Consider the following 26163-nt stretch of genomic DNA (forward strand, 5'->3'; position numbering starts at 1 on the left):
GGGAGTTGTAGTCCAATCCAGTTTCCCGCCTCGGGTGGCGCTTTTTCTTCCGTCGTTTCCCAGCATGCTTTTCCTGGTCCCTCCCTCTGATTGGCCGCTGACCGTTAGCGGCGCAGGCGCAGTGCGAGTCCGGGCTGGAGCTGCTTCCTCGCAACCTTACGGAGCGTTCTGCTAAGCAAGCGGAGAGAGGCTGGAACGAGAACCCGGCAGCCACGGAGCAGAAGGGAGAAGGAGGCCGAGTAACCGCGCCAGGACAGCGGAGGGCTCGAGCCGGTGGTCCTCTGGTTCGCCGAGTCGCTTCGAACGCGTCGTCCTTCTCGGGCGTGAAGTCAAGGCGGCAGGGAGTGACGTCAGCGGCGCGGGAGTGACGTGATAGTACGGTAGGGAAAAGCGGTGGAATTTCCCGCGAGAGGAGGAGCACGGCGGAGCGGAGCGGGGCGCCGAGAGCGGAGGGGGAGCGGGAGGAGGGCGTGGCCTGGGCGAGGGCCCCCCCGGCCGAAAGAGCCGGTCCTGGCCGGGGGGGGCTGAGAGCTTTGGGGGGGGATAGAAGGAACGTTAAAGGACCATTTCAGGAGCTGCAGGAAGGAACGGGAGGGGGGCACCGGGGGCTGGGAGAGGCCGGGCTCCCCTTGGAAGGGCCGAGGAGGCGGATCCCAAGAGGCCCCCCCGGGGGAGGGGGAGGGGGGGTTGCAGGCTCTTGCAGACCCTTACTGGGATCCAAACCTTGTGGGGCTTATGCAGAAATGAGCTTGTCTTCACTTTTTACGAGAATGAATTTGTGAGTCTCCAAAGTGTTGACAGTGACAAATAACCAGGCTCTGCTTAAGACAGGAGTGGCGCAACTTTTGCCCCATGGTCCAACTCTGTGGTCTTTCTTTGTGGTCCAAGGAATCCTATTCTTTAAATCACTGGCAGAGAAGTAGAGTCACGAAATGCAAGCACTGTAGCAACAATAATAAATGGGATATATATATTTTTAAAAAGAATCTCCCCAAATTGAGGAAAAGATGCAGATATTCTGATGACTGTGTGAGTACGTGTCATGTCTTTATTCACTTTGTGATGTTGTTCTGCCAAAATAAGTGCAGCTTGCAGTTACAAGAACTCACCCAATCTGAGGTTATATTTCCTAGGTAACCAGTTGATCAATCAGTGATATTCTACAAGATGTGCCAGCAATAGGTACTAACTCGTGGAGAGACAGTTATTAAAATTGCCACTTGTTGGCTGTAACATTGCTGTTCCTTTGGCTGTTCCAGTTCTTATTTACTTTATTTGCATGTGTGCTGTTGGCTGACAGCGAATATTCATCCCAAAATAACACCGTTTATTTTTGTTTTACATAGAAACTGCTGAAAGTGGCTTTGAAGGCGAAGTACAATGAAGAACCAAGATGGCGAAAGCAAAGCTTCTCTTCCACCCCCCAGCCCTTGCAAAATAAGGGATGTTCTGGGGCCAGAAGATAGTGACTTACCTGAGGCTCCTGGGGGCATTGCAGGAAGTGGAGATTGTCACCACCAACTTGGCCTCTCTGGCTTCAAACACTTTGCTGATGATAGGCTTGAAATGCCAGTGAATGAGGAGCAGAGGAAGAAAGAAGAGGGTGTGTTTCCCCTGAGATTCACTAGTTTTATTTCTCTTTAAATGTGGGGCACTACCATCATTTGAGAGAATGATTCTTACTCTATCCTTAACTAATTCTCTCAAGAGCTGTTTTCATTTGTTTTTTTCCTCTTTGGAATTCTCCCCTCTTAATGTTGAATGGTGCTTTCTACCATCTGCAGCAGATCAGGCAGAGGAGGCTGTGCCTTGCCAGCCAGTCCCGGATGTTTCTGAAGAGCTGAGCAGACAGCTGGAAGACATTCTGAGCACTTATTGCAGGGACTCCAACCAGGAAGCCCCTGGAGAGGACAACGGTCAGAATGAGCCTGTGGAGCTGGACGAGCCAGAGAAGTGCCGAAGCGAGTCTCCCCGGAACGGGGACCAGGAGCAAAGCTGCCCTGAGATAAACGGCGAGAAAGAGGGTCCCAGGGGAATCAGCGATGAGAGCGGAGAGCGTGACCACAAACGCGTCCAGGAGAAAAAGAAGCCCAGAGGGCTTGGTAGGAAGTTCTCTGCTGATGGGCCTACATTCCCTTTGTTCTTCCATCATCTCGGCCTTAGCCGTTGTTAGTCTTGGAAGGGGCAACCCATGTTAAATCATTTGGGGTGATTTTTGGCATCTCACGACTCACCTACCTCTTAAGGAGGTTGTTGTGTAACTAAAATATGGGGAGGCTCCCAGCTACCTTACCTCAAGTGATTATAACAGTCTATAACTGGAATGTGTTTAGTTTTATTTCCCACGTTCTAGAGGCTTTTTCGTACCCGAGAGGCTGCTGTTTCCAGCTCTCTAATGCTGCCCTGCCACCATGTCTTTGTGCTTGCTCTGAATGAGCCTTTGCTTTGCTTCCAGGCAAGGAGATCACTCTTCTGATGCAGACCCTCAACACCCTCAGTACGTCTGAGGAGAAGCTGGCAGCCCTCTGCAAGAAATACGCGGAACTGGTCAGTGCCTGGCATGGGTGGAGAGGCGACTCGGCAGACTGGAGAATCTCCTCTGCTGTCATGCGGGCAGGGCAACGGGTGGTCCAGGGGGAGTTGGATGCCTTCAGGTCATCTTCACTCAGCTGCAGCTGCAAAAGATAAAAGAATCCTCACTTTACAGGGAAGACAGGCTAGCATGGATCTTGTTAGTATAAGGGAGCAAGTGAAGGAGTAACAATGTCCTACTTTAAAGACTGTGTTATTCCAGCCTCTCAATAAAACAGAGTTCAATATTAGGGGGTCTCCTTTATCTGTCTGGCCTACCTGAAGGGCTGACAGTTTTGTTGCTGAAATATTAGCTTTTTTAAACATCTCATTGTGCTCTTATTTGATACTCAATCCTTATTTTTCTTCCTTCCCTTCTTGTCCCATCAGCTGGAAGAGCACCGAAACTCTCAGAAGCAGATGAAAATACTGCAGAAGAAGCAGACTCAGCTGGTGCAGGAGAAGGACCATCTCCGAAGTGAGCACAACAAGGCCGTCTTGGCTCGTACCAAATTGGAAAGCCTCTGCCGGGAGCTACAAAGACATAACCGCACTCTCAAGGTACATGAGGCTGGCTGATGCTAGATGAGAAAATTGTCAGAGTCTGCCTTGGCTCACCCCCCACACCCCCCGCAATATCCCACCTCTCAGAGCCCAAAGTGGCAGCTCATTCCAGGAGCTTCCCAGGCATCTCCTGGCCCTTTGAGGGGAAGGGAAGGTTAAGGGGCTCAACAGTCTGTTCAGAGACGAGGAGGCTTAGGAGCCAGCCAGGGCAGAGAGGCTGGTGACAGAGAGTCCTTAATTTATGACCAGTCTTTAGTACCGATGGACCCGTAAAAAGGAACCCAAAGTTCTGTTCCCCCCCAGGTCACATAGCTGCATTGTGGTCGCTTGGCAAGGTCTGCAATTTACAGCCATTTGCAGCATCCTGGAGTTTACTACGTTTGTTCCAGAAACAGAAACAGGCATTTCCTTCCGGTCTGTGGCAAAATCACCCCACTCTGGTTTTCATAACCGCCACTGCAGAAACGGCCATAAAATCGGCTGTGGTCACATGATGGCCCGCTTTACAACCATTGTGACTTAGGACTGAAATTGCAGCCTCAGATATGTTTGTAAGTTGAGGACTACCTTCACCTCAAGAGCAACCAGGGTCCCAGTATAATAAACAAGACAAGTGCATGTTTTTTAAAAAACAAAATGATAAAAATCCTCTCTCCATAATGGGAAGAGTAGCCGGCATCTTGCCCACAATCGCAAGCGATAAAGACTTAGAGGAGGAGGAGGTAGAAGGAAGGGGGAAGTGAAGAGATGAGAGGGGGATGCGGTCTGGGGGGAAATGGGTGAGCAATGGTGGAATTTGTGTTCTATTTTAACTTCTTATGTATCTGAATTTTTTTTTCTTATGTTTGTAATGAAAATAAAATAATAAAAATTGAAAAAAAAAAAAGACTTAGAGCCAAACGGTACTCCCGGAGCATTGGTCTTCGGCCCACTGAAGGCCGTGCACTGCCACTGCCCCCCATCCTGACCTTAACAGGCCACGAGAGGGGGGGAAAGTGCCTGGCGTGGATTTGGGAGTGGCTGATTGCAACTTCCTGTTCTTTGAAGACTGGCAGCAGCTCCCCCGGGTTTGCTAGCTGGGGTTCTTCCGACTGGGCCTCTTTGCATTGTCAGAGTTGCCTGGAAGGCTCTCCCACTTTCCTCCACAGGAGGAGGGCGTCCAGCGAGCTCGCGAGGAGGAAGAGAAGCGGAAGGAGGTAACCTCCCACTTCCAGGTGATGCTCAATGACATCCAGCTGCAGATGGAACAGCACAACGAACGCAATTCCAAACTGCGCCAGGAGAACATGGAACTGGCCGAAAGGCTGAAGAAGCTCATAGAGCAGTATGAACTGCGAGAGGAGGTGAGCGGCAGGCAGGGAGGGAGGGAGGGAGGGAGGGGGAGGATGAGGGATGAGCCCTCCTGCCAGCCTGCTGCTCTTCAGCTGTGCCACCAGCCCCTGAGACGTGTCTCCCCTCAGACGAGCCTTTTTCTGCCAGATTTGCTTGGCCTCTTGGTCATTCGACAGATCTCCTGAGCTGTAGAAAAGATAGTGTATATAGGTAGTCCTCCGCTTATGGCTGTAATGCAGGTTAGCCATTACAGTCTCAAGTGGTGATGGTCGTTAAGCGAAATCACTTCACAATGACTTCCCCATCCCTGGTCTCCCTGATGCAGTCATTAAGTGTAGCATGGGGTGCCTCTGGTGGGGGAGGCCCTGAGAGGCCTAATCCTGAAGCCTCCCGCACCCCACCACTTGGGGTTCCCCCCCCCTTCTTGGGCTTGCTGCCCTCCCCCTCCTCATTTCCCTTTTGAAGATTGCAGGAGGTCGGGGGAGGGGAAGTCAGGCCACTCCATTCCTGGGCTGCGCGGCACGATCCTGGAAGCGGTCACCGTTTTCCAAATGGCCGCATGGAATTGTGGCTGGTCAAAACATGGCAGCTGCTTCAGGGATTGTGCTGCACAGCCCAGCAACGAAGCAGCTTGCTTGGTTTTGCTAACGTGAGCTCTGCGGCATTCTTCTGCAGAGAGGCCGAGGCTGCGAGTTGAGTTGCGAAGCTAGCAAGCCACGCTGGAGGAAGGGAGGGCCCAGCTGTCTTCCGTATTGGTGTCATTCGTAGGGGAGTCCTTTGTCATCAGGGACTGAGATTATCTTGAAAGAAGCTTTGCCTCTCCTTAGTTGGTCGCCCCCTTCAGGAAAACCTTCCTGTGTCTCTGCGTTGTCATGATGACACTGTCAGTGTGTATCCACCTGCAACATTTCATGCCCAGAAAATATCTCAGGCTTTCTTCTTATAGGGCTGAATCAAAGTTGGTACAAGCCACGATTCGTTTGGGGAAGGAAGGTGGTGGGATCAGATCAGGCTTGAGAGTTCATACTGAGCTAAGCTGTGGCTGCGCCAGTTGCCCTGCACTGACACCCGTTGTGTTTCTCTTGGCAGCACATCGACAAGGTCTTCAAGCATAAGGACCTGCAGCAGCAGTTGGTGGACGCCAAACTCCAGCAGGCTCAGGAGATGTTAAAAGAGGCGGAGGAGAGGCACCAGCGGGAAAAGGACTTTGTGAGGCTTTGTGTGGTTGCGTCTTTGTTTAACAAACAGAAAGCTGGAGGATGGCCACGTTTCCCTTCTCAAGTAGGCCGTGGCAAGGATTAGGAGGGAGCGGATTCTGGGGCAGCTTAAGAAAAAGAGGCAACTGAATGAGACAGGATCTTCAGCTGCCACGTGGGCTGAAAATCCCAGGAGACTGGTGGAGTTCTCAGGAATTCTAATAATCAGTTGTGGGTAGTCCTTGACTTATTTTGTTTAGCAACTGTCCATAGCTGTAGTGGCCCTGAAAAAAGTGACATGACCTATTCTCTTCTGGCATCACCCTGGTCATGTAATCAGAATTCAGGGGCTTGGCAACTGGCATCCATTTACGATGGTTACAATGTCCCGGGGTCATGTGATTGCCATTTGCCGTCTTCCCAGCCAGCTCTCAACAAGCAGAGTCAGTGACAGAAATCCAGATTTGTTTAACGGCTGTGTCTTGCTTAACAACTGTGGCAAAAAAGTCATAAAACCGGGTACAACTCCTTTATAACCCTGAACTGCCTTATTTAGCAATGGAAATTCTAATCCTAAGCTGAGGACAATCTGAAATGCAGCCAGAGGGATCAGAGACTTCTTATTGCCTCTCTTGGTCCTTATCTGACCTGATGATCAGTGAGATCTGGATTTGGAAAGAGCTTGATAGAGGGAGCAGGTGTCAGGCGTCTGGAACTGGTTTTGCCTTTATCCTTGGATTCCACCATTTGGGAGCAGAGGCTGAATAGCGACTGGGGAGGCGGAGGTTCTACGGAAAGAAATTTCCTGCCGGTCGGAGGCTCCCCTTTTCTCTCATCCGGGGTGACCCCAACTTCCCTTCTTGTTCTCCTCCTCTTCCTTCTCTCCTGCAGCTGCTGAAAGAGGCCGTGGAGTCCCAAAGGATGTGTGAGTTGATGAAGCAACAGGAAGCGCATCTTAAACAGCAGGTGGGATGGCAAGGGGCATCTCTGCTCTGCCTCAGTTGGTTTAGCCCAGCCGTCTCCAACCTTGACAGCTTGGCAGTTGGAGGCCCCTGGTTTAGCCTAAGGATGCTCGTCACTTCCCAGAAAGGGAGCTCGGAACTTGCTTTGGGGTTGCTGGGCTCCAAGTAGCAGACATTGTCTTTCCAAAATCAAATTTGGGATGGATCTGGGCCATCTGTGAAGGGAGTCCAAATGGCAGCTCTTAGGTAGTGGTGCAGGATCCAAAAAGGAAGAGGGCTTTACTTGGTTGGTTGCGACTGCCATCTTGACTTTTTGGACACCGCTTGCCCCCGTAGACACCCTAGATGGGGCTTGGCTACTGCCACTGCTCTGGGGGCTGGAGAAGAGGAATTTGTCATCCTGTCGTCCCGGTCTCCTTCCTCTCACCTGACCCCGTAGAACAGCCGCAAACGTGAATGTTCCGGGCAGTCATTCCTCTCTGCTTTCTCTGATTCAGCTGGCTCTTTATACAGAGAAGTTTGAAGAGTTTCAGAACACCCTTTCCAAAAGCAGCGAAGTGTTCACCACGTTCAAGCAAGAAATGGAGAAGGTATGCAGCGGATCCAGGCTATGGAGGGCAGGAGGGGGGTGGGATGGGGGGCTTGGTCTCTGACTGACTTGTGCCAAACCCTCAGAGGAAGAGACGGAGGTTTTCCACCGGGCTTCTGAAACTGGCAGCAGAGTTAAAGTCTGGGACACATTGACCCACCCCGGACCTTGAATTTGTGTGTGTGTGAGTTGGGGTTGCCGTGTTGCTTCTGGCCTTTTGGTCCTGCTGTGCCAGAGGCTGCTCGAGGGAGCTGGGGCTGCAGCAGGTGCCACCAGGATCCAGAAAGCTTTTACGGCATCTTTTCCCACGTGGAGACTTAGGGACACCTCTGGCCTACAGAACTGCTGTTTTGCAGGAAAAAAAATCAGAGAAAACAGGTCCGTCCAGTTTGGGCCAATCTGCTGTGTGGCAGCAGCATCCATGTCCCTTCCCATTCTTGTAGGCTGAAGATGTTGAAATTTTAAGAGCTGTTTTGCAGAATCTTATATTCCCTAAGATCTATTCATCCGTCTCTCCATATATTTATTTATTCGTATCCCACCTTTACTATTTTTACACATAAGACAGCAAACATGTCCAACACCCCCTCCTCCTATTTTCCCCACCACAGTGACCCTGTGAGGTGAGTTGGGCTGAGAGAGAGGGACTGGCCCAAAGTCTCCCAGCCGGCTTTCGTGGCTAAGGCGGGACTAGAATTCACCGTCTCCTGCTTTCAAGCCACCATTGCATATCACTTCCCTATAAATACCTTCTCACCTTGAATATATCTGCAGCATTATCGATGTCAGAAAAAATTGAATGCTTTTGATAAACGGTTAGGATGTTTGGGGCTGGTTCCGATAAATGCTTAGGAGTGTTCATTACCTCATTGAGGTGATTTCTAACAAAAAAAGGATTTTTTTCCTATAAAACAAGTTTGTAGCACTGCCACTGTTTTTGTACCGATCAGGACTCAGTGAAACATTTTCATTTCTTGTTCATTTCCATACTGATAGCTTTCTTCCTTGTAAAAAAAAATCAGTGATTTTATCCTTACTCAACTGCCTTTGATTGCAAGGGCAAGGACCACATCACTCAGTCTAGTCTTCAATATTCCATAATCCCAGTTCTTGGCTTGCCGAAGATTGACAAGACAGGAAAGGCTTTGTAACTGCTCTTTTCTTGTTTTGGTTGCAACTCTATAGATGACCAAGAAGATCAAGAAGCTGGAGAAAGAAACGACGATGTACAGGTCCCGGTGGGAAAGCAGCAACAAAGCCCTTCTAGAAATGGCGGAAGAGGTAACAAGGCCCCCTCCCCTGGGGAGACGGAGGCTTTCTCATTGTGGGGAACGTAGTCAAACAGGGCAGCCTTCCAGAATAGAAGAAGCCATCTCATCTCACGCAAGACTTACAGACAAAAAATAAAGATAAATCTAGAAACAATTAAAATTTTTGAAGTTACTAAGATCTGAGACCAAGGAGATGGAAAGTGCAGGGCTGAGGACTTATCCCGTCGGCCATCTACAGCAAGGAGTGCCCCCGCCGGTACTCCAAGCCAACCAGCAAAGCCAAGTTTTAAGGACCCTCTGGAAGGCTGGGCGGGGGGAGCAGATCTCACATCTGACGGTAGTATGTTCCACAGAGCAGGGGGCCACAGTGGAAAAGGCTCTTCTCCTTGACAGCTCCAGTCAAAATTCCTTCACAGGTGGAGTCTGCTGAAGTGAGGGGGTGGGCTAATCCCGTTGGGGCGAGACAATCCCATTGAATTGTCTTCAGAACTTTGTTCCAGTGACCGTCTTCAGATGTTTCCTTCCAAAAGCTGACTCTGAAATTGACGCTCTTGTTCCCACGCAGAAAACCCTCCGGGACAAAGAACTGGAAGGGCTCCAAGTGAAGATTCAGCGCCTTGAGAAGCTGTGTCGGGCCCTGCAGACTGAACGCAACGACCTGAATAAAAAGGTCCAAGATCTGTGTGCTTTTGCCTCTCTGACCACAGGGACAGAGGACCAGCCCCACGGCATCGGCATCCCAGAGGAGCTGGCCCTGCAGGGCCCCAGGGCAGGAGAGGGCTTTGGTCTGGCCCAGGCAGCGGGCCCCCCAGGCCCCCCTGAGCAGCCTGGGGTACTGAGCATAGGAATGGCAGCTGGGCAGCCAGCAGAGGAAACTGCTAACTCTGCTCAGTAAAGCTGAAGGATATACGGGCAGGTTGCAGCGCTCTCCAGATGGATCCATTCCTCTTTCGAGGAAGCCCCGTGCTCAGATGAAAACTGTTCTGGGGCTTTCAGGTTAAAGCTTTTGACAATACTGAATGCTTTTTTGGCTTTTAAAATAATCTCTCTGTATTATCCAACACTATGTACAGCAGCAACATCCACCTTTTATATATAGATCTATAAATGAGATTGATCCTGTTCTCTGCGTGGTGCTGTGTGAACATCTACGTGTGTGGCAGATCCAGCCGTCGATCCTTTTCAAAGGTGGGAAGCAAAGCGGGAGAAGCTTGCTAATTTTACCTCCTCCCACTTTAACATCTGGCTGTTGTAGCTCTCAGTGAGTGCCATACTAATGCAGATGCAAAGCAAAAATCCCGGTGGGACTTTGAGGATTAATTCTTTTCTTTTTCTGAATGGTTTTTTTTTTTTTTAAATTACCAGACCTGCCCTTTAAAGTCAGTGCTGGAGACTCAGGAGTTTGATAATGTGGTAGATTATTCTTTTTAGCCTGTGGGGGGGGGGGTTGGGGGGGAGGAAGATGGAGAATGAAGCTGATGTATTACTGTGACGTGGGGACAGAGGCCAAGATGCCCCTTTCATTGGTGTGGGTGGAGGAGGCGTCATCTCCAGGACTTTGCTACTTCCAGAATTGATGTCTCAATAGCCTTATGACTTCACAGTTGCCTCTATGATTATATGTGTGCATGCACACAGACACAAGCAAGTGTATGTATGTACTGAAGATTTAATCCAAAGGTTTTGCTTCCTTAACTGTTTTGCACATGCTGAGCATTCCTGCCTGCGTCTGTGCCTGGCGAATTTCGGGTGGCAAAGCAAATTCTCCTGTGTGTAACTTTCAAGGAGACAAAACGTAACCCCCCAGTCCAGACCACGTAGGTGATGGGCCCAGGAGCTAGAACAACCTTGGCCCAAGTCTGGTCGCCTGAGATGTGTCCTAATAGCACTTTTGATGGATTGTTTGTCTGTAGAATCATGTGGTGGGGAGGTGTCCTCAGAGCTTTTTGGTAATTTTGTTCATCTGGACCCTTCTTCACTCACAGCCAATTCATTATTTTAATTTGTGCCACTTTTGGTCTTAAAAGCAATCACAAAATTCTTTTAGATAGATGCTAAGTCAAAGCCATTTTAAGTATTAATATAAAATTATTATATTGCTAGTAGCTTCCTTTCCACTTGAGAGAGATTGGGGAGAACTGGTCACTGTTGAGTGCGAGGGCCATTTGTTCCCCCCTCCCCCCCCGTGGATGGCAGTCTCTCTGGGAAAAAAGACCTGAGTTTTAGGAAATGAGAATTGTAATAGTGTCAAGCAAACCTTCCAGTTTTTAATGCTGTTGTACAATAAACTTCTGTTGTATGTATCTTTGTACCCAATAGAAATGCAACATGTACCTGTTGTTTGTCTTCCTTTTTTGTCACCCGTTTTGATACTATGAGAATTTGATAAGCAGTGGATGCTTCCACCCCTCCTTCCAGGTCCTGCTACTATATGCTGCCTGGAAGGGAGGGGAGGGAAGCTGTACAGGCCCAGCCAAGGCCCAAAGGTCTCCCCAGCTAAAGAAACAGACATCTCTATGGGCAGCAGCGATATAGGAAGAAGTGGGAGGCAAATGATTGTTTTTGTCACAACAAGCAAAGGCATCTTATAATGAGAAAACAATGATAAATAAAGCCTGCAGTTTTACCAATTTGGCTTAGTATAAACCAGAAAACAATCTGTCATTATCAAATTGATGATTTTTTCATTGTAACAAATAAACATATTCTTAAAACCAAAATAATGTCTAGGTGCATGCTAGACAGAAATCAAAATGGCTATATTGATACAAAGAGGTGGAAAAGTGCAGTTATAATAGCAAAAACATGGACTGGGTAGACTGGGACAGATTGCAAACTGCTCATGTGCAACTTCCCAATCGGACTAAAGCAAAAGAATAAAGATTACTACTTTCCACAAACGCTCTCGAGCATATAAATGCCATTTTCAAAGGCAACATCAGGAATCGCTTTGAGTCCCAATTCATTGATGTGTAACCAGAGGAACCACGGAAGGGTATCAAATAACGTGAATGTGAAAATAGAGTGCTAAAGTTGAAGAAACAAGGCACACTGGATGTCAGAACAAACTGGAAATTGTCAAGAAAAAAAGGCCAAAGCCAAGAAAGATAAAAATCTTAGGAAGAACTTAAGAGTTTGAGAAAGTTGGTAGAAACGACAAGACACAATATTACATCTGTAACAACACTGAAGGTAGAAGCAGACGTGGAAAAAGGTCTTTCAAGAGATCTCTAATTCCAACCTCACATTGGTGTAGGAAAGGACACTGGTGAATGACTGAAAGAAAGATGGGAGCAGCGTATTGAAAAATGCAGAAGGGATGGAGAGGTCCAATTGGGTGGTGAGCACAAAATGGGAGTGATCAGAACCCAACACTGCTGGCCTGAAAGTTTGCCTACCAGTAAAGAGGGGAAAGAAAAGAACTAAAACACATCAAGGAAACCCCCAGAACTTGTAGCTATTCCAACTGGGCCTTCATCAGATCCAGAAAAGGAGCCAGCAGGAGCACCTACATAACAGACAAAGAGGAAAACAACAAATGAAGCAATGTTGTTATGGTGCAGAAATATCTGAAAAACTCAGGAAGATTTTCAACCAACACAACATATGTTAGAGCTGGAAGGGACCTTGATGGTCTTCATCCAGCCCCCTGCTCAAGCAGGAGAACCTATACCATCTCAGACAAGTGATTGTTTAGTCCAGTGTTTCTCAACCTTGACAATTTTAAGGCATGTGGACTTCAACTCCCAGAATTCCATAGCCAGCATTGCTGGCTGTGGAATTCTGGGAGTTGAAGTCCACATGCCTTAAAATTGTCAAGGTTGAGAAACACTGGTTTAGTCTCTTCTTAAAAATCTCCAGTGATGGAGCGCCCACGATTTCTGGAGGCAAGCTGTTCCACTGGTTAATTATCCTCACTGTTAGGAAGTTTCTCCTTAATTCCAGGTTGCTTCTCTCTTTGATCAGTTTCCAACCATTGTTTCTTGTCCTGCCCTCTGGTGCTTTGGAGAATAGTATGACCCCCTCTTCTTCTTTGTGGCAGCCTCTCAAATACTGGAATACTGCTATCATGTTTCTTCTATTTCTTCTTTTCTTTAGCCAAACCCAAATCCTGCAGCCCTTTTTCATACGTTTTAGCCTCCAGGCCGTTGCTCTTCTCTGAATTTTTTTCCAGACTCTCAACATCTTTTTTGGGATATGGTGACCAAAATTGGTTGCAATATTCCAGGTGTGTCCTTACTAGGGTTTTATAAAGCGGTAATAATACTTTGCGTGATCTTGATTCTATGCCCCTGTTTATACAACCCAGGATTGTATTAGCTTTTTTGGCTGCTGCAGCACACAGCTGGCTCATAGTCAAGTGATCATCCATTAGGATTCCAAGGTCCCTCTCAGTTATTATTTTTGAGACAGGTCTCGCACTATTTGTACTTGTACCTTTGATTTTTCCTGCCTAAATATAAAACTTTGCTTTTCTCCACATAGAAATTTTGTTGGATAGGGTCCATTGTTCCAGTTTGTCAAGATCTTTTTGGATCCTGAGTTTGTCTTCTGAAGTATTGGCTACTCCTGTCAGTTTGGTGTCAGGCAGAAGAAGAACATCGTGGCTTCAAAACTTAAGGGACTGGTTTGGACAAAACTCAGCAGCACTTTTCGTGGGGCTGCTGATAAAAACAGGATCACCAACGTCCAACAACGGATATGGCAGAAGAAGAAGAAGGCAGGTCAGGGATATCTACTTAAGGCGATAGAAGCCTTGCTGTCATCTGATTAGACCAGACCAGATGGCGACCCATCATTCTGCATGCCAGCCATTTGCCGACTGGGGGATTCTGGGAATTGAAGTCCACCCATCTTAGAGCTGCCAGGGATGAGAACCGCGCCTTGTGCCAATAGCAAGAGGCGCCCGGCGCCCCTTCAAGCCTTCGGCTGCGGAGGGCGGAGCAGAGGCGCGGCCGGCCCTGGAGCCCACCGCCGGAGCCCACGAGAGCCGCCGGGACGCCTGGGCCGGTCGGCTCCGACTCGGCGCTCCAGCGGCGAGGGTCGAAGGGCTCGGGCGGGAGGGCAGCCCGCCTGAACCGGGCGGAGGGGCGTCGCGTCCGGCCCCAGCCCAGCCTGCGGCGCTCGCGGTAGCCCCTCGCGAGGGAGAGGCGGCAGCTCGCCGAGGGACTCCCAGGCTCGGCGCCAGAGAGGTTCTCTTTGTTATTCCGGGGTGGTGGGGGGGCTTCCTCCGCTCCAGACGCCCCGCCGACCGGAGAGCCTCAGCCGGACGCGGCTCTGCCGGCGCCCGCCTGGACGGCCTTGCGGGAGCCTCAGGGCGCTTCCCTCCGCTCCGCCCGCGCCCTGCCTGCCGAGGCCGAGCCGGCGCCCCCGGCTACGCTGCCCTCGCCCGACCAGCGCGCCACGGAGGCGGCGGAGTCGCCGGGCGGACGGCAGCAGGGAGGCCGGGCTCCGCGTTTCGGACGGCCGGGAGAAGCGGCTGGAGGGACAGAGCCGGCCGGGAGGGTCGCGCGCCGCGGGGCCTCTCGGGGAAGCCGACGGGGCTGCGGGTTGCCCCTGACGGGGTCGCTGGCCTCCCCGGAGCGGGAGCGGCTTGACCCCGACCCGGCGCCGCGGACGGGGCCTCGCCGCCTCGGATCTCCGGCCGGCCGGCCGGATAGGGGCCGCCGGCCCGGGGAGCAGCTGGGGGGTCTCGGCGGGCAGGCAGGAAGGGACCGCGCGGGTTCCACTTCCACATTGGGGGGGGCGCCGCCCGTGGATTCCTCCGGGACTTTCCAAAGCGCCGCCCGCCCTCCTTTCGTTGCGGCAAGAAAAAGAAAAAAAACGGGGGACCAACTGGGGAAGTCCGGGAAGGTTCAGGTGGGACGCGAGGCTGCGAAAGAGATTAAGGGCAGGAGGGCTCGCGCCCACCCGGAACGGTCCCCCCCCCGGGCCCGCTCTCTTTCGGGGACGAAATGGGCTGGGTGAGCCCGTTAGCCAGGCGCGGCTTCCGAGGCTCCTGCATGCTCTCCAAGGAAACAGATGGAGGCAGGAAGATCTTTTTATTACAATTTGAACGCTCTGACTAAAACGGATTCCTCTCATTCTAAGAGGGAACCCCGAGACCAGCTTTCGGTCCCTTTTTTTAATCAAAGAAAATGCAGGAGAAAAGTTGATTGGACAGGGCAAAACTAACCCTTCTTTTGCATAGTAAATCAGTTACATAGAATTAAACACATACATGTGACAACATGTATGTCCATTTAAATGAGGTCTGACGAAATTTGCCTGGGCGTAAAATTTAAGATGTTAATGAGGAAAAGTCATAAATGTGTTTGGAGTTCACAGAGAGTGAAACCAGATGTACTGGAGAGAAACCAGACAAACTCCAGACATCCCATCCTATTCTGATCTGGGGAATAAAGACTGTTTTTTAATCTGGAAGTTTAGGAATGTTAGACGTTATCATTCAAACCATTAATATCATTTAAAAGGAGAGAAAAATAAGTCAAATGAAAATTCAAAATAATTAAGTTAGCAAGTACAATACTACAAAGTCAATGTTGGTTCTACAAAATCCATCCTGTATGACCATCAGCCCAAAACCTGAACTACTGTATCCAAATCCTGGCTATGGCTGGTGAGAAAGAGGCCCTGCCCCAGATTTAGGTGTCCTGCTGCCCTGGAGAAATGATCAGGTCGAAGGAGGAGGGCAGGATGGAGGTAAAGAAGCTATTTAACCTGCCATGCAAACCCTCCCAGCCGTGTTTGCCACATGCTCCCTCCCATAAAATTCTATAAAGGGAGGTGGCTGGAACCAGTCTTAAGGCTTGCTTCAATGAGATGGGCTGCATATAAATTTAATAAATCAAGAAATAAGTTAGATGATGCTGAAAGGGGGGATGTGAACGAGAGTCCAGCTAGACCAGTGGTTCTCAACCTTTTTAATGCCGCGACCCCAACCGGTCGTAAGTCAAGGACTACTCAACCGGTCGTAAGTTGAGGACTACTCAACTGGTGCAGCACCGTTTGCAGAATGGGACTTTTGGCGGGCTCAGCAGGGCAGAGACAGCCTGGACAATTCCTATTGGCTTTTGAAAGCCAATAGAATTAGACTCTATTCAAGAGAGTCTATTCTATTGGCTTTCAAAAGCCAATAGAATAAAAGGGAGTAGCACAGCTAAGGAAAAGGGGGAAATAATGGCGGACTGCGTTGTTTGGCGACCCCCGTGAAATGGTCGTTCGACCCCAAATGGGGTCCCGACCCACAGGTTGAGAACCACTGAGCTAGACATAACAACACTGAACCTAGCCTGAGAAACAAGGTTATTGTAACCAGAGCTGATAAGGAATTGGTGGGCTGGAGAACTGGAGAGGAAGCCCGGGCTTCAAGCTAATTGGGGAATGTGATTTATGACTGTTAATTGGAGAAGGGAATTGTGCTTTGATACTATGTGCTCAGGGGAAGGGAATCCAGGTTTTGGCTTTGATTATGCCAGTGCCGATGTTAGGCTACTCAAAATAAAGATTCTTTAAGGTAAACAATGCCTCGAAGTTCTTTGAAGAATTTCATCTGTCGGAACCATGACAGCTTGCTCTTCTCTTGCAGGGGGGTGGTTGAGAGGGAGGCCCCACGATGGAGGAGAGGAAGAAGAAGAGCCCCAAGGCTCACCTGGGCCAGCCGGGCCCTGCAAGCGCGCTGCGCAAGCTGCCTGTTCCGGCCAGCAAGAGTGCCTCTTTCTCGCTGGGGACGCCACACCTCCCATCTCCGAGGCCAAGAGCCAAGTTTAAGAGGTCAGCAGGAGGACGGGACAGAGCGGGCCTCTGAGGGCAGGCAAGGCCTAAGGGCGCCAGGCCAGGCCAGGGGCTCGGGCAGGGCTGACAGACTTTCAGGTAGGGCCGGTGGAATCTGAGCCTCACGTGGATGGAAGATTCGTTTATTTTCAGTTGCCGCTCCAGCCCTTGTCAGAAGCTGTCTCAGAGCATCATAAAGCATTTGAACCAACCCTGGGAAATGAAAATTACAACAAAAGGCAACAGGAAAAAGAATTTGGCTATTAAAAAAGCAATAATAAGAAGCAGTATTAGAAATATTTCTACTGGGGGCAGCCTGCGGCAGGAATCTGAGCTCAGAAACATAGCAGAATCAGAGCTGGGATGAAACTTCAGAGTTGTGACAAAACCTCTCAGAAACCAATAAAAAACGGCTCCTGTCTTGCCGCTAAGAAAACTTCACAGTCATGTTGATAAGGAGACCATCTTGAGGAGACTTTATTTATTAAACAGAGAGCTGAGCCCACATGTATCCTTCCTCACAAAAGTGTTTACGATACCCAAAGGAGCTCTATTCGCTTTTTAAATGGTTTTGTGACTCACGCGTGAGTTCTTGGCTTAGGGACACCAGCATAGTTTGCTTTGGATCTCATTGAGCGATCCGTGGTTAGACATCTCATCCTGTGGTGGTGGGTTTGAGTCAAGGGTCTTTGATGGGCCCCTCAGCTCAGTTAAGGTAGTTCTTTCACATCTTCCTTGCGTTGTACAACTACAATTCAGTAAAAGAAATAGGGCCGGTCGGGTCCAGCCCTCTTCACACAGCTTGTAGTTCTCAAGCTAGCTTCCTTTCTGAGTTTGCACAGTTAACCGTAAGTCACAAAAAACTATTCAGACTTATAACCAGCTAAGCCTAGGTTTGTGCAAATGCAGGTACGTAGGTATGTGGAGGGACCACCGCATCGATGGGGCAGGGTTGTGGGAGAGTGGGTGGGAAGAAGAGGCTCAGCCAGCAGTACAAAGCACCCCATCAGAGGATATTTAAAGGGCTGCCCAAATGCCAGTCCTTGCAGATCGCCCTCCAGGCAATGCCAAAACCTTTCTGCAGGGGAGAAGAGCTGCTGTGCTGGCCGGCCGGACGCTTGGCCGATCCTGGGGGAGAGCCTGCCTTTCTCTTGGAGGCTGGCTGGTTTCCTGCCATTGTTCACCTCTCCTTATTTTCCGTTGCAGAGCAAGCAAGGAGGCGTCACGAGTCCCACAGCTTGGGGGCAATGCGGGGTCCGTGGTGGGCACCCCCCTGCAGCATTCGTTCCTGACCGACGTCTCTGATGTGTATGAGATGGAAGGAGGTCTCCTTAACCTGCTGAATGATTTCCACTCAGGGAAGCTTCAAGCTTTCGGTAACATCTTTAATGCTGGGATATCTCTAGACTGTATTACGCTGGGCAGAGAGAGTTGAGGCGAGTTCAGATCCTGGGTTATCACTAATCTCTGGCTAATCCTTTTCTTAACCCGACTTCCATGGAAGAGGTTTCTTGAGCAACCTATTAATCCATTTTTATTAGGATTTCATTTATTCATGACATCACAATTTTTACTCTGTGCTTTTTGACGAAAAAGCCTCTCTCTTGTGTTGAATCTTGCATCTGCTTGTCAGTCCCTGGCCACCGCTGCCCACATCCTTGGCTAGAAGCATTTCTGTCTCAAAGGGCTCCGTCGTCAACCCACTTATCTACATGGAGGAAGGTTGTCCTGTCTTGCTGCAACAATTAATATTCCCCACACTTGACAGGGATAGAATAATTGTCCCAGTATCAGCTCATTTGATTTTCCCCAGAAGATGTGGCAGAGACGCTTTGCTTAGCAACTTAATGTATGGATTAATTATATATGGAATGTACATAAGCTCCACTTATGGGGTGTGTGTGTGAAATTTCAGTGAAGTGCAAGGTTTATGTTCCTTTGATACAGTGGTTTTGGGCTTCTAAGGCAGCATTTCCAACCCTCGGCAATCATGCTGGCAGGGCATTCAGAGAGTTAAAATCCACACATCTTCAAGCTGCCAAGGCTGAGAATCACTGTTGTAAGGATTTCAATAATAGATATAGTTTGAGTTTTTACCAACTGTGATGCTTTTGATTTGGAAGAAATTATAATGATCTGTTTAACACACCATGCCTGGTCTGGAGATGATTGTTGAGTTGGTTAGGACTATCATGCCGTTAGCCATAAACACCAGCAGATCCATTAGCCCAGTGTACCTTGCCCAAACAGAACCCAAGCTAGAAAAGTAGATTAAAATGTCTTAATGATGTACACAAGTAAGGAGAGGCACCTCACCCAAGAGAGGAGAGAAGTAGTTTAGAAAATAGAAAATCTCTTTATATACAGTTCAAACCTATTGGGTCTGGAACGAGTTCTTTCATTGGTTAGCATCATTTGACATATCTCTGATGTAGCACACATGTCTTTAGTATATAGGATGTAATATCCTCATAGCATTCCATAATATTAATATGATTTTGTTAATGCACATCCTCATATTCAGGAGGTTTTACATTATAATGAGGCGTGGAGAAGATTACAAGTAACTATAGTTCAAGTCAGGGTCCCCGACAGGTTTTGAACCAGTTTTCTTACCAGGCTGTACAGAGCTTTCTTTGTTTCTTCCAGGACCAGAAACATTAATCAAAGAAACTTCTAGTTGCTGGAAACATTAATCAATGCTACTGCTGCTGCCGCCATTAATTCCTTTTTGGTAAGGCCCGCAGAGTAAATCTTTTCTTTTTTCCCCCCGTTTGGCTCGACTTTGCTCTGCTCCCCTGTCCTGGTCTGGGCCTGCAGGCAGAGAATGTTCTTTTGAGCAGCTGGAGCACGTCCGGGAAATGCAGGAGAAACTTGCCCGCCTGCACTTCGGCCTGGATGTCTACGTGGAGGAACTTGTGGAAGATCAGAAGAAAACTGTGGCTGACAGGAATCTGGACCAGCTGCTGACCAACGTGAGTGTCCCAAGCAATTGCCTTCTTCTCTTCTTCAAAGGACTCCCCCTTTCCCGTCCTCCTCCTTTCTTCAGCTGGGGATTAAAATAAGTTGCACGGTTCAGGATGACTGCTGGGCTTGATGGGGAGAGCAATTTGAAGTGTCCTGGAAAGGTGGAAGGGGACACAGCAGGCGAGGCTGGAGGGAGGGCTGTGCCTCTTGCGTATGTTCACAATGCTTTTTTTTTTTGCTTTTTTCATTTGTTTTTGCAGCTGGAAGAACTCAGCAATTCCATGTATCCTTTTTGTAGGGCCCAATGTGGTTTTCCTAGCAAATTGATCCGGGGGGGGGGGGTTGGGCAGGAGAGGAAAAGGGATGTGAACGGGGTGCTGTTTCAGAGAAGAAGTAGACGGTGTGGGTGTGGATGTACACTTCCAGGTTCCTCAGTGTTAATGTTACATGCTGCAGATTTAGTTCAGAGTTGCAATCTAAACTAAGTCAACATGGCTGATGTTCATAACAATATTATATTTCATAGGTTGAACAATGGCAGAGATGTCCCTGGGTGGATGGGGGCTATAAAAGTCAAGATCAACATTTCTCAATCTTGGCAACTTTAAGATGGTGAACTTCAACTCCCAGAATTCCCCATCTAGAAATGCACCCATCTTAAAGTTCCAAGATTGAGAAAAGTTAGTCAAGACAAAGACTGCAGCTGCACGATTGAAGCCTTGGCTTTTTGTTTACATGTATTGCATCTGTAAAAAAGGGGTGGGAGGCTGCCATCTTGGCTTTTTTTGCCCCCTGAGATGCAACTTTGCAACATGATTAGCCAGGATTCCTTCTGTTGGTCATTTGGACTGAGTCCGATAGGAGCTGAAGTCCAAAACTTCAGGAAGGCAGCTGGTCTATCCAGGCTATAGAAGTTCGGAGAAAGGGCCAGGAGAAACGGCTGTTCTCCTACTCCTACTACTCATTTCTTAACCCTTCACCTTAGACAAAAGCTTCACCTGGCTGAAAATCCTGATGTGGAAGAAGCACCCAACACCTAGAAAAGGCATCGGGAAGGGCCAGGCCGGCCCTCTTGTGGCCCTTCTGAATGGGCCTCGAGAAAGATGTCCCACAAGGATGTCTGGCAGGCAACTGCATCTGAATTGTGTTTGTTGAAAGGTTAGGGGCTGCCAGATGGAAAGAGGCAGAGACACGCAAGCAGGAGGCAGAAAGCTCAAGGGACAAGAGCCTGTTCTGCATGGCTACCAAACAGAAAGAGAAGCAAGGAAGGCAAAGGAGAGGGACCGGCCAGGATGCTGATCCTCCATGTTGGAGCCCCGAGTCGAGCTGAGAGACCCTCTTTTGCTTAGGTGTGGCAAGAGAAGGAGGCTTCTGGTTTCCTTCCTCTTGCAGTGTCGCTCCAGGTGCCATAATGGACAAACCTCTCCGGAAATTTGTGATGAGCAGCAGACGTAACACCAATGGCGGCCCTTTGTTCTCGCTCCTCCTGCTATGTGAGCTGGGCACCTCTCATTTTAAATAGTTTTGTTTTTGTAAGGCTGCACGAGTTTGATCTCCTGCATCCTGTGCCTGCTCTGCACATGGCATTAGTCTGAGAGCTATATATTATTCTTTCCTAAGACTACAGTTAGTATATTAGGGGTGGGACAATTGCTTTGGGGAGAGTTTGGAAAAAGCCCCTATTATTCATGATAATCCTTTTATGTTCCTCCTTTTCCACTTGGATCTACAGCTGTGAACAGATGAATTCTGACAGCATCGAACATGAAAGCGACTGGGGAACCTTTGTGCTGAGAGGGTTCCTGACAACCTGATCTATCCCTGCACTCCCACATCACCTCCATTTCCCTGGCTGGGGATGTGCAGAAGAAGGAACAGACCGAGCTGCTTGGTTTGCCTGCCACAGGCTGTCAAATCAGGAAAGCCCCTTTGGCCGGGAGCCACCACAAAACCAGAGAGATAGAGAGACCTTCTGCTCAGCAGGGGGAAGTGGGGAATTCCGTCCTGAAAACTACTTGGATCGACTAACCTATTTCCAGGCTTTGTCTGTTGCTGGAATTGGGGGCATTTTTTCCTTTGTAAGCAATTCCAGAGAGAAGAGCCCTGTGTTAACTTGAGTTCCCTCCCAAATGCAGACTCTGTGAACCATCAATGTGGTGCTGAGAGTGTTAAGCCACAACCTGAATCACTTACATAAAAGAAAAAACATTCTGAAATTTCATTCTGTTTTATGGTTTTATTGAACAGGAGGGTGCTGCTCATTCTGAGACTTCCTTGGGAACTATGGTCCTTTCATGACTTGTGGACCAACTCCCAGAATTCTTGAGCCAGCCGTGATAGACATCAACTTCCAAAATTTCTAAGACAGCTATGCTGGATCAGGGATTCTGGGAGTTGAAGTCCAGAAGTCATAAAGGAACCATAGTTCCCCTCCGTTGTCGACTAAAGCTTTAGCAGCGGCGTTTGATCCTTTCTCTGCTTTTATGGGCTCGGGTCGTCGGCGGGGGTGGTGGTGGTGGTGGGAGAGGGAGGAGCGATAAGGCTCGGCCGGCGTTGGAGCGTGGCTTGGGGGAATTCTGGCAGTTAAAATCCGCCCATTTTAGAGCCGCCGAGCGTCGCGGAGTGACGACGTCATATGCAGCCGAGCAGAGACCGGAAGTGGGCGTCGCACACCTGGCTGAGAGGATCGGTCCCTCGAGCGCCCCCATTTTAGCCCGAAGAACCTGGCCAATCAGAGTGGGGGTCGGGCAGACAATCTTTGTGTGGACCCCCGATGGGAATGATGGGACCTGGAACTCTGCGCAGCTGGAAAACGGACCGAGCCGCCGGCCGTGTAAGGGAAGGAGGGGGGCGTGGCGCGAGTCGCTCTTCGCTGACGTCACCAGGGGACGCGGTCGCCGAGGCTGGCCGGAGGATGCGGGCGGCGGCGGCAGCGATGCGGCTGCAGGTAGGCGGCAGGCGGGCTGGCGGCTCGGACGAGGGCCGGGGTCGAGGGCCGGGGTCGGTGGGTAGAAGCCCCGGCCGGAGGCGTAGAGAGGGAGGAACGCGGGGCGGAAAGTGGCTGGGAAGGAGCCTCGGGGCTGCCCTTGGCCCGGGGGGCCTCCTGCCCTCCCCTGCTTCGCCCTGCAGAGGGAAATCTGGGGAAGAGTCACAGGCAGTCCTCGACTTAACAACCATTCGTTTAGTGACCGTTCGAAGGTGCAACAGCACTGAAACTTAGGATCGTTTTTCGCATTTACGACGGCATGATCACGTGACGAAAATCCGGTCGCTTGGCAACTAAGGTGATCACATGATTCCCACTTGGCGACCTTCTGACCAGCGAAGTGGGGGGTTCACATAACAGCCATCTTACTACGAGTTTAACAACTGCAGTGATTCACTTAACGAGGATGGCAGAAAAAGTTGTAAAACGGGGCAGAACTCATTGACTTGCTTAGAAACAGAGATTTGGGGCTCAGCTGTGATTGTAAGTCGAGGACTGCTTGTAGTAGAAAGGGCGAGAGGTTAAAAGATTCAGATAAATGTAATAAAAGGGTCTGGGCTCCCCTGGTCTTCCTTCCTCACCTTCATTGTTTAAGAATTGGGCCTGGGAATTGGGATGGGCACAAGTAAGCGCCGCCTTCACCCCCCCTGTCAAATGGCGGCTGGACGAACAAGATGTAAGGGATAAAAATCACCTGTTAAACCTCTACCTATCAAACCCTGCATTACTGGAGAAACTTGGTCTGTGCTGCCTTGTTCTATGCCAGCATCGGTCACTTCTGTCCAGCTGTGATGGTGCTTTTAACTGTTTGTTCCCTTTTAGGCTGTTGTCAGGGGCTATTTGACCAGGAAAAGGCTTCAAAGCCTAAGGAGTAAGTATGAGAGCATCGTCAAGGAAATTGAAGGGGACTTGGACTGGGTCCAGTGGACTGGCCATCTCTTCCCAAGACCAGAGTTTCTCTCAAAGGTATGACTGTTGATAGGTTCAGCTCTTAGCAAAAGCAGCAGTATCGATCCTTGTTTGCTGAATTCCTCCAGAGGGGAATTAAAGGCCTAGTAGTTAAGACATCAGCTAGAAACCAGAAGGCTGTGAGTTCTGTTTCTACCTTAAGCATGAAAACCATCTCGATCAGCAACCTTTGCAGCTTGGTGGCCCAGCGGGGGGGGGGGTGGGAGAGGGGAACTGGGCTGTATGAGCAGTGGGCCAGCACGCACATGCCCGCAGCTTGACTTGCACTTATCCCTCAATTAGGAATTAATAAATGCAATTTTTCCTTCTGCTTTGCAAGTATGTTTCCTCCATATAGAGATGAACTTCATGCGTGTTTGTTGTTACAAAACTAACAGTCTGGTGACATTCGGTATATCCATTTGTATATCATATAAATGTTTGATTTTTGTGTGATGTGTAGTAGGATGTGCAGTGCTCTATGCAACACAGACCTGCACATTCAACTAGAAAGTGTCTTGCTCTGTAAATAATGATCTTTCCCTTTTTAAAGGTAATCTTTTTTATTATTTTTTATTATTGTTTTGTTTTATATTAATGAACTTTATTTTTATATTTTATTTATAGTCTGCCCAGAAATCAATGAAGGAATTCAACAGAGAAGAGGTTAAAGCTGACAAGCCACAAAAACAGGACGCACAATATCATCAAGAGGTGTCACAGTCTAAACAAATGTGTGATTTTGAGATGCAGTTTCCAAACCGACTTCTGGCTGAGGTGGCAGCTGAACCCAAGATCGAGGAGGTAGGACAGAGTCTGGGGCAAGCCGTGGAGGCTCGCCCTGGGAACGTCTGCAGCCTGCCAGGAGAGAAGGAGGAAGGGGAGCCCAGCAGTGCCTCATCTGACTGGAGCAGCACAATTCTGGGGACGGAGTCTCCCCGGATGAGCCAAGGTAAGATAGGCGCTGGAGGAACCCTGGACTTTGGTAAATGGGGCAGGTGGTTACTACATCTGCTCATCCAAGTCCCTGGATACCATCAATCTTCAAACAACTTTACAGAAGCAACATTTGTGTGTGTGTGTGTGTGTGTGTGTGTGTGCGCGCGTGCCTTGCCCGGCTTGAGGAGAGGGAATCCTGTTTCTGACTGCCTCGTTCTTTTCTTCTCCAGAGTCTCATTTCCCCAAAGCACCAGAAATGCCCAGAGGGATGCCTGGTCTGCAGAACTACCGCAAGCACCTGGCCATGGAACTGCTCTGGCTGCAGCAGGCAATTGCCAGCCGTAAGAATGTAAGGATGCTGCCTTGGGGTCGCTTGCCGGCCTTTTGTCTTGGGGAGCAGCCATAACCCAAATGCCGGCTGGTCTGGCACAGTTCTGTGGTCACCGCTTCTTCCGTAAACTGATAGGTGCCAATGGGAGGAGAGGTAGCTCAGCCTTGTCCCGGGCTTGGGCAAAAGCAGGTGGCCTTGGCAGGATTCCCTCGGGGTATGGAAGAGCGTGCGCCTTTAAAATTCAGAACGGTGCTCGTAGATGCATTGGACGGGTTAAAACTATGAAGGAAAGGGTTTATGGTCTCTTTGGAATACAGCAGTGTTTCTCAACCTTGACAATTTTAAGGCATGTGGACTTCAACTCCCAGAATTCCACAGCCAGCGTTGAAGTCCACATGCCTTAAAATTGTCAAGGTTGAGAAACACTGCTGTATTCCAAAGAGACCATAAACCCTTTCCTTCATAGTTTTAACCCGTCCAATGCATCTACGAGCACCGTTCTGAATTTTAAAGGCGCACGCTCTTATACCCCGAGGGAATCCCTCTTGTAGATTTTGTCTACTTTCATTTCTTTCATTTCCTTTTTGTTACTCTCATCCCTCATAGTATTTGATCCTGAAACAGAGATTGGGGAACCCAGCTTGAGAGCTCACCGGGAGGGCACCTGTGATCTTTTCTCCCTGAACTGGAAGCTCACACGTTCACCTGCTACCTCCAGAAAGGAAGCACGTGGCTGCAAGCAAGGCGTCTGCCGTGTTTCCTTGGAGAGGCCGCATCCTGAAGTCACCATTGAAACTTAACGAAAGTAGCTGTGAAAAGTGGAGACTGCAAAAGCTTTCCAAGGTCGGCAGACTTTGGAATTGCAGTTGCAGAAGTTCCTTTGGGGCATCTTTGGTAGAGCAGTGACAGAATGTCACTTTTCACAGTATTTGCAAAGCTATCAAGTGAAAGCCGTTGCCTGCGTGGGGCCTTGTTTACCTGTCAGTTGCGTTAGAGCAGCTTTGACCAGAAAGTGTTCAATTCCTGGACATTCTTCCCGGGTGTTGTATTGTAGGTGGAACCTTTTTTTTTCTTTGCATCTGCTTTTCGTGGCTACTGACTGTTGGATTATTCTTAAAGTCTTTACTGTGCCGTTGTTTTTGCTGCTTTGTTGGCTTGTTTTTTGAAATTTGGATGCTGTTATTAAATTATTATGAAATTTTGGCCTGTGACTGTAAAATTAGGCAGTACACCACATTTTTCAACTATGGTAGGCAGCATGAACCTGCTAGAGGTATTTCTCAACTTACCATCACAATTGGGGTCAGTCCCGTTGTTAAGCAAGACAGTTGTTAAATAGGTCAAGCCTGATTTTAAGCCTGGTTAAGTTAGTCCCTGCAGTTATTGAATCAGGTGGTTGTTGAGGAAATCCAGCTTCGCCTGTTGACTTTGCTTGTTAGAAAGTTGCAGTTTTACTGAGGGGAATTCTGGGAGTGGAAGTCCAGATATCTTAAAGATGCTGAGGTTGAGAAACATTGCTCTAAATTAAGACAGTAGCAATATTGTAGTGTGATTTTTAGCCAAAGCTCCTCAGGGTGGGTTACATTAGTTCAACAAAAGACAGCCGTGCAAGCTTGGACACTAAAAGTTAGAAAGCAAAAGAAGGCATTTAAAAAGAGAAGCTCTTCAAATGGAACTAGCATCAGAGCCAGGAGTAATAACTTCTTTGGCAGGACTAGTCAGTCTCATAATCTT

General features: G+C 49.1%; 3 protein-coding genes across 11 annotated transcripts; all 3 read left to right on the forward strand.

Annotated features, from left to right (window-relative positions):
• Positions 1-5: 5 nt before the first annotated feature.
• On the forward strand, positions 6-10818 carry TXLNA (taxilin alpha). Of its 4 annotated transcripts, none has more exons than XM_039328858.1 (11): positions 6-380; positions 1347-1603; positions 1788-2102; positions 2456-2547; positions 2962-3132; positions 4284-4478; positions 5557-5676; positions 6555-6629; positions 7123-7215; positions 8400-8495; positions 9051-10818. In XM_039328858.1, the coding sequence occupies exons 2-11, from the start codon at positions 1381-1383 to the stop codon at positions 9378-9380; spliced, it is 1710 nt and encodes a 569-aa protein (XP_039184792.1). In that variant the 5' UTR covers positions 6-380; positions 1347-1380; the 3' UTR covers positions 9381-10818. The 4 variants fall into 4 exon arrangements, with proteins under 4 accessions (XP_039184792.1, XP_039184759.1, XP_039184770.1 ...); XM_039328825.1 differs by having other exon boundaries at positions 54-380; positions 1785-2102; XM_039328836.1 differs by lacking the exon at positions 6-380 and adding an exon at positions 626-1029 and having other exon boundaries at positions 1785-2102.
• Positions 10819-13336: 2518 nt separating this feature from the next.
• Positions 13337-21446, forward strand: CCDC28B (coiled-coil domain containing 28B). Of its 6 annotated transcripts, none has more exons than XM_039328874.1 (6): positions 13337-13677; positions 16074-16258; positions 17465-17634; positions 19079-19233; positions 19486-19508; positions 20211-21446. In XM_039328874.1, exons 2-6 carry the CDS (start codon positions 16101-16103, stop codon positions 20263-20265), a joined length of 561 nt encoding a protein of 186 aa, XP_039184808.1. In that variant the 5' UTR covers positions 13337-13677; positions 16074-16100; the 3' UTR covers positions 20266-21446. The 6 variants fall into 6 exon arrangements, 4 of the variants coding, with proteins under 4 accessions (XP_039184808.1, XP_039184817.1, XP_039184803.1 ...); XM_039328883.1 differs by lacking the exon at positions 13337-13677 and adding an exon at positions 13701-15187; XR_005554921.1 differs by lacking the exon at positions 13337-13677 and having other exon boundaries at positions 15934-16258; positions 20211-20718; positions 20958-21446.
• A 448-nt stretch (positions 21447-21894) lies between these two features.
• On the forward strand, positions 21895-25632 carry IQCC (IQ motif containing C). The gene is made up of 5 exons (XM_039328947.1): positions 21895-22172; positions 23034-23177; positions 23787-24111; positions 24329-24447; positions 25036-25632. Exons 1-5 carry the CDS (start codon positions 21999-22001, stop codon positions 25072-25074), a joined length of 801 nt encoding a protein of 266 aa, XP_039184881.1. The 5' UTR covers positions 21895-21998; the 3' UTR covers positions 25075-25632.
• Positions 25633-26163: the final 531 nt, after the last annotated feature.

The sequence above is a fragment of the Crotalus tigris genome, unplaced genomic scaffold, assembly GCF_016545835.1.
Source record: "Crotalus tigris isolate CLP2741 ecotype Arizona unplaced genomic scaffold, ASM1654583v1 scf7180000017614.5298720, whole genome shotgun sequence".
NCBI lineage: Eukaryota > Metazoa > Chordata > Lepidosauria > Squamata > Viperidae > Crotalus > Crotalus tigris.

Coding starts and splice junctions, on each gene's coding strand:
- TXLNA (XM_039328825.1), top strand. CDS start 1,381: ATGAAGAACCAAGATGGCGAAAGCAAAGCTTCTCTTCCACCCCCCAGC. Junction 2,103..2,455: donor AAAGAAGCCCAGAGGGCTTG/GTAGGAAGTTCT, acceptor CTTTGCTTCCAG/GCAAGGAGATCACTCTTCTG. Junction 6,630..7,122: donor AAGCGCATCTTAAACAGCAG/GTGGGATGGCAA, acceptor TCTCTGATTCAG/CTGGCTCTTTATACAGAGAA.
- CCDC28B (XM_039328874.1), top strand. CDS start 16,101: ATGGAGGAGAGGAAGAAGAAGAGCCCCAAGGCTCACCTGGGCCAGCCG. Junction 17,635..19,078: donor AGGGAAGCTTCAAGCTTTCG/GTAACATCTTTA, acceptor CTGGGCCTGCAG/GCAGAGAATGTTCTTTTGAG. Junction 19,234..19,485: donor TGGACCAGCTGCTGACCAAC/GTGAGTGTCCCA, acceptor TTGTTTTTGCAG/CTGGAAGAACTCAGCAATTC.
- IQCC (XM_039328947.1), top strand. CDS start 21,999: ATGGGAATGATGGGACCTGGAACTCTGCGCAGCTGGAAAACGGACCGA. Junction 23,178..23,786: donor GACCAGAGTTTCTCTCAAAG/GTATGACTGTTG, acceptor TTTTATTTATAG/TCTGCCCAGAAATCAATGAA. Junction 24,112..24,328: donor GTCTCCCCGGATGAGCCAAG/GTAAGATAGGCG, acceptor TTTCTTCTCCAG/AGTCTCATTTCCCCAAAGCA.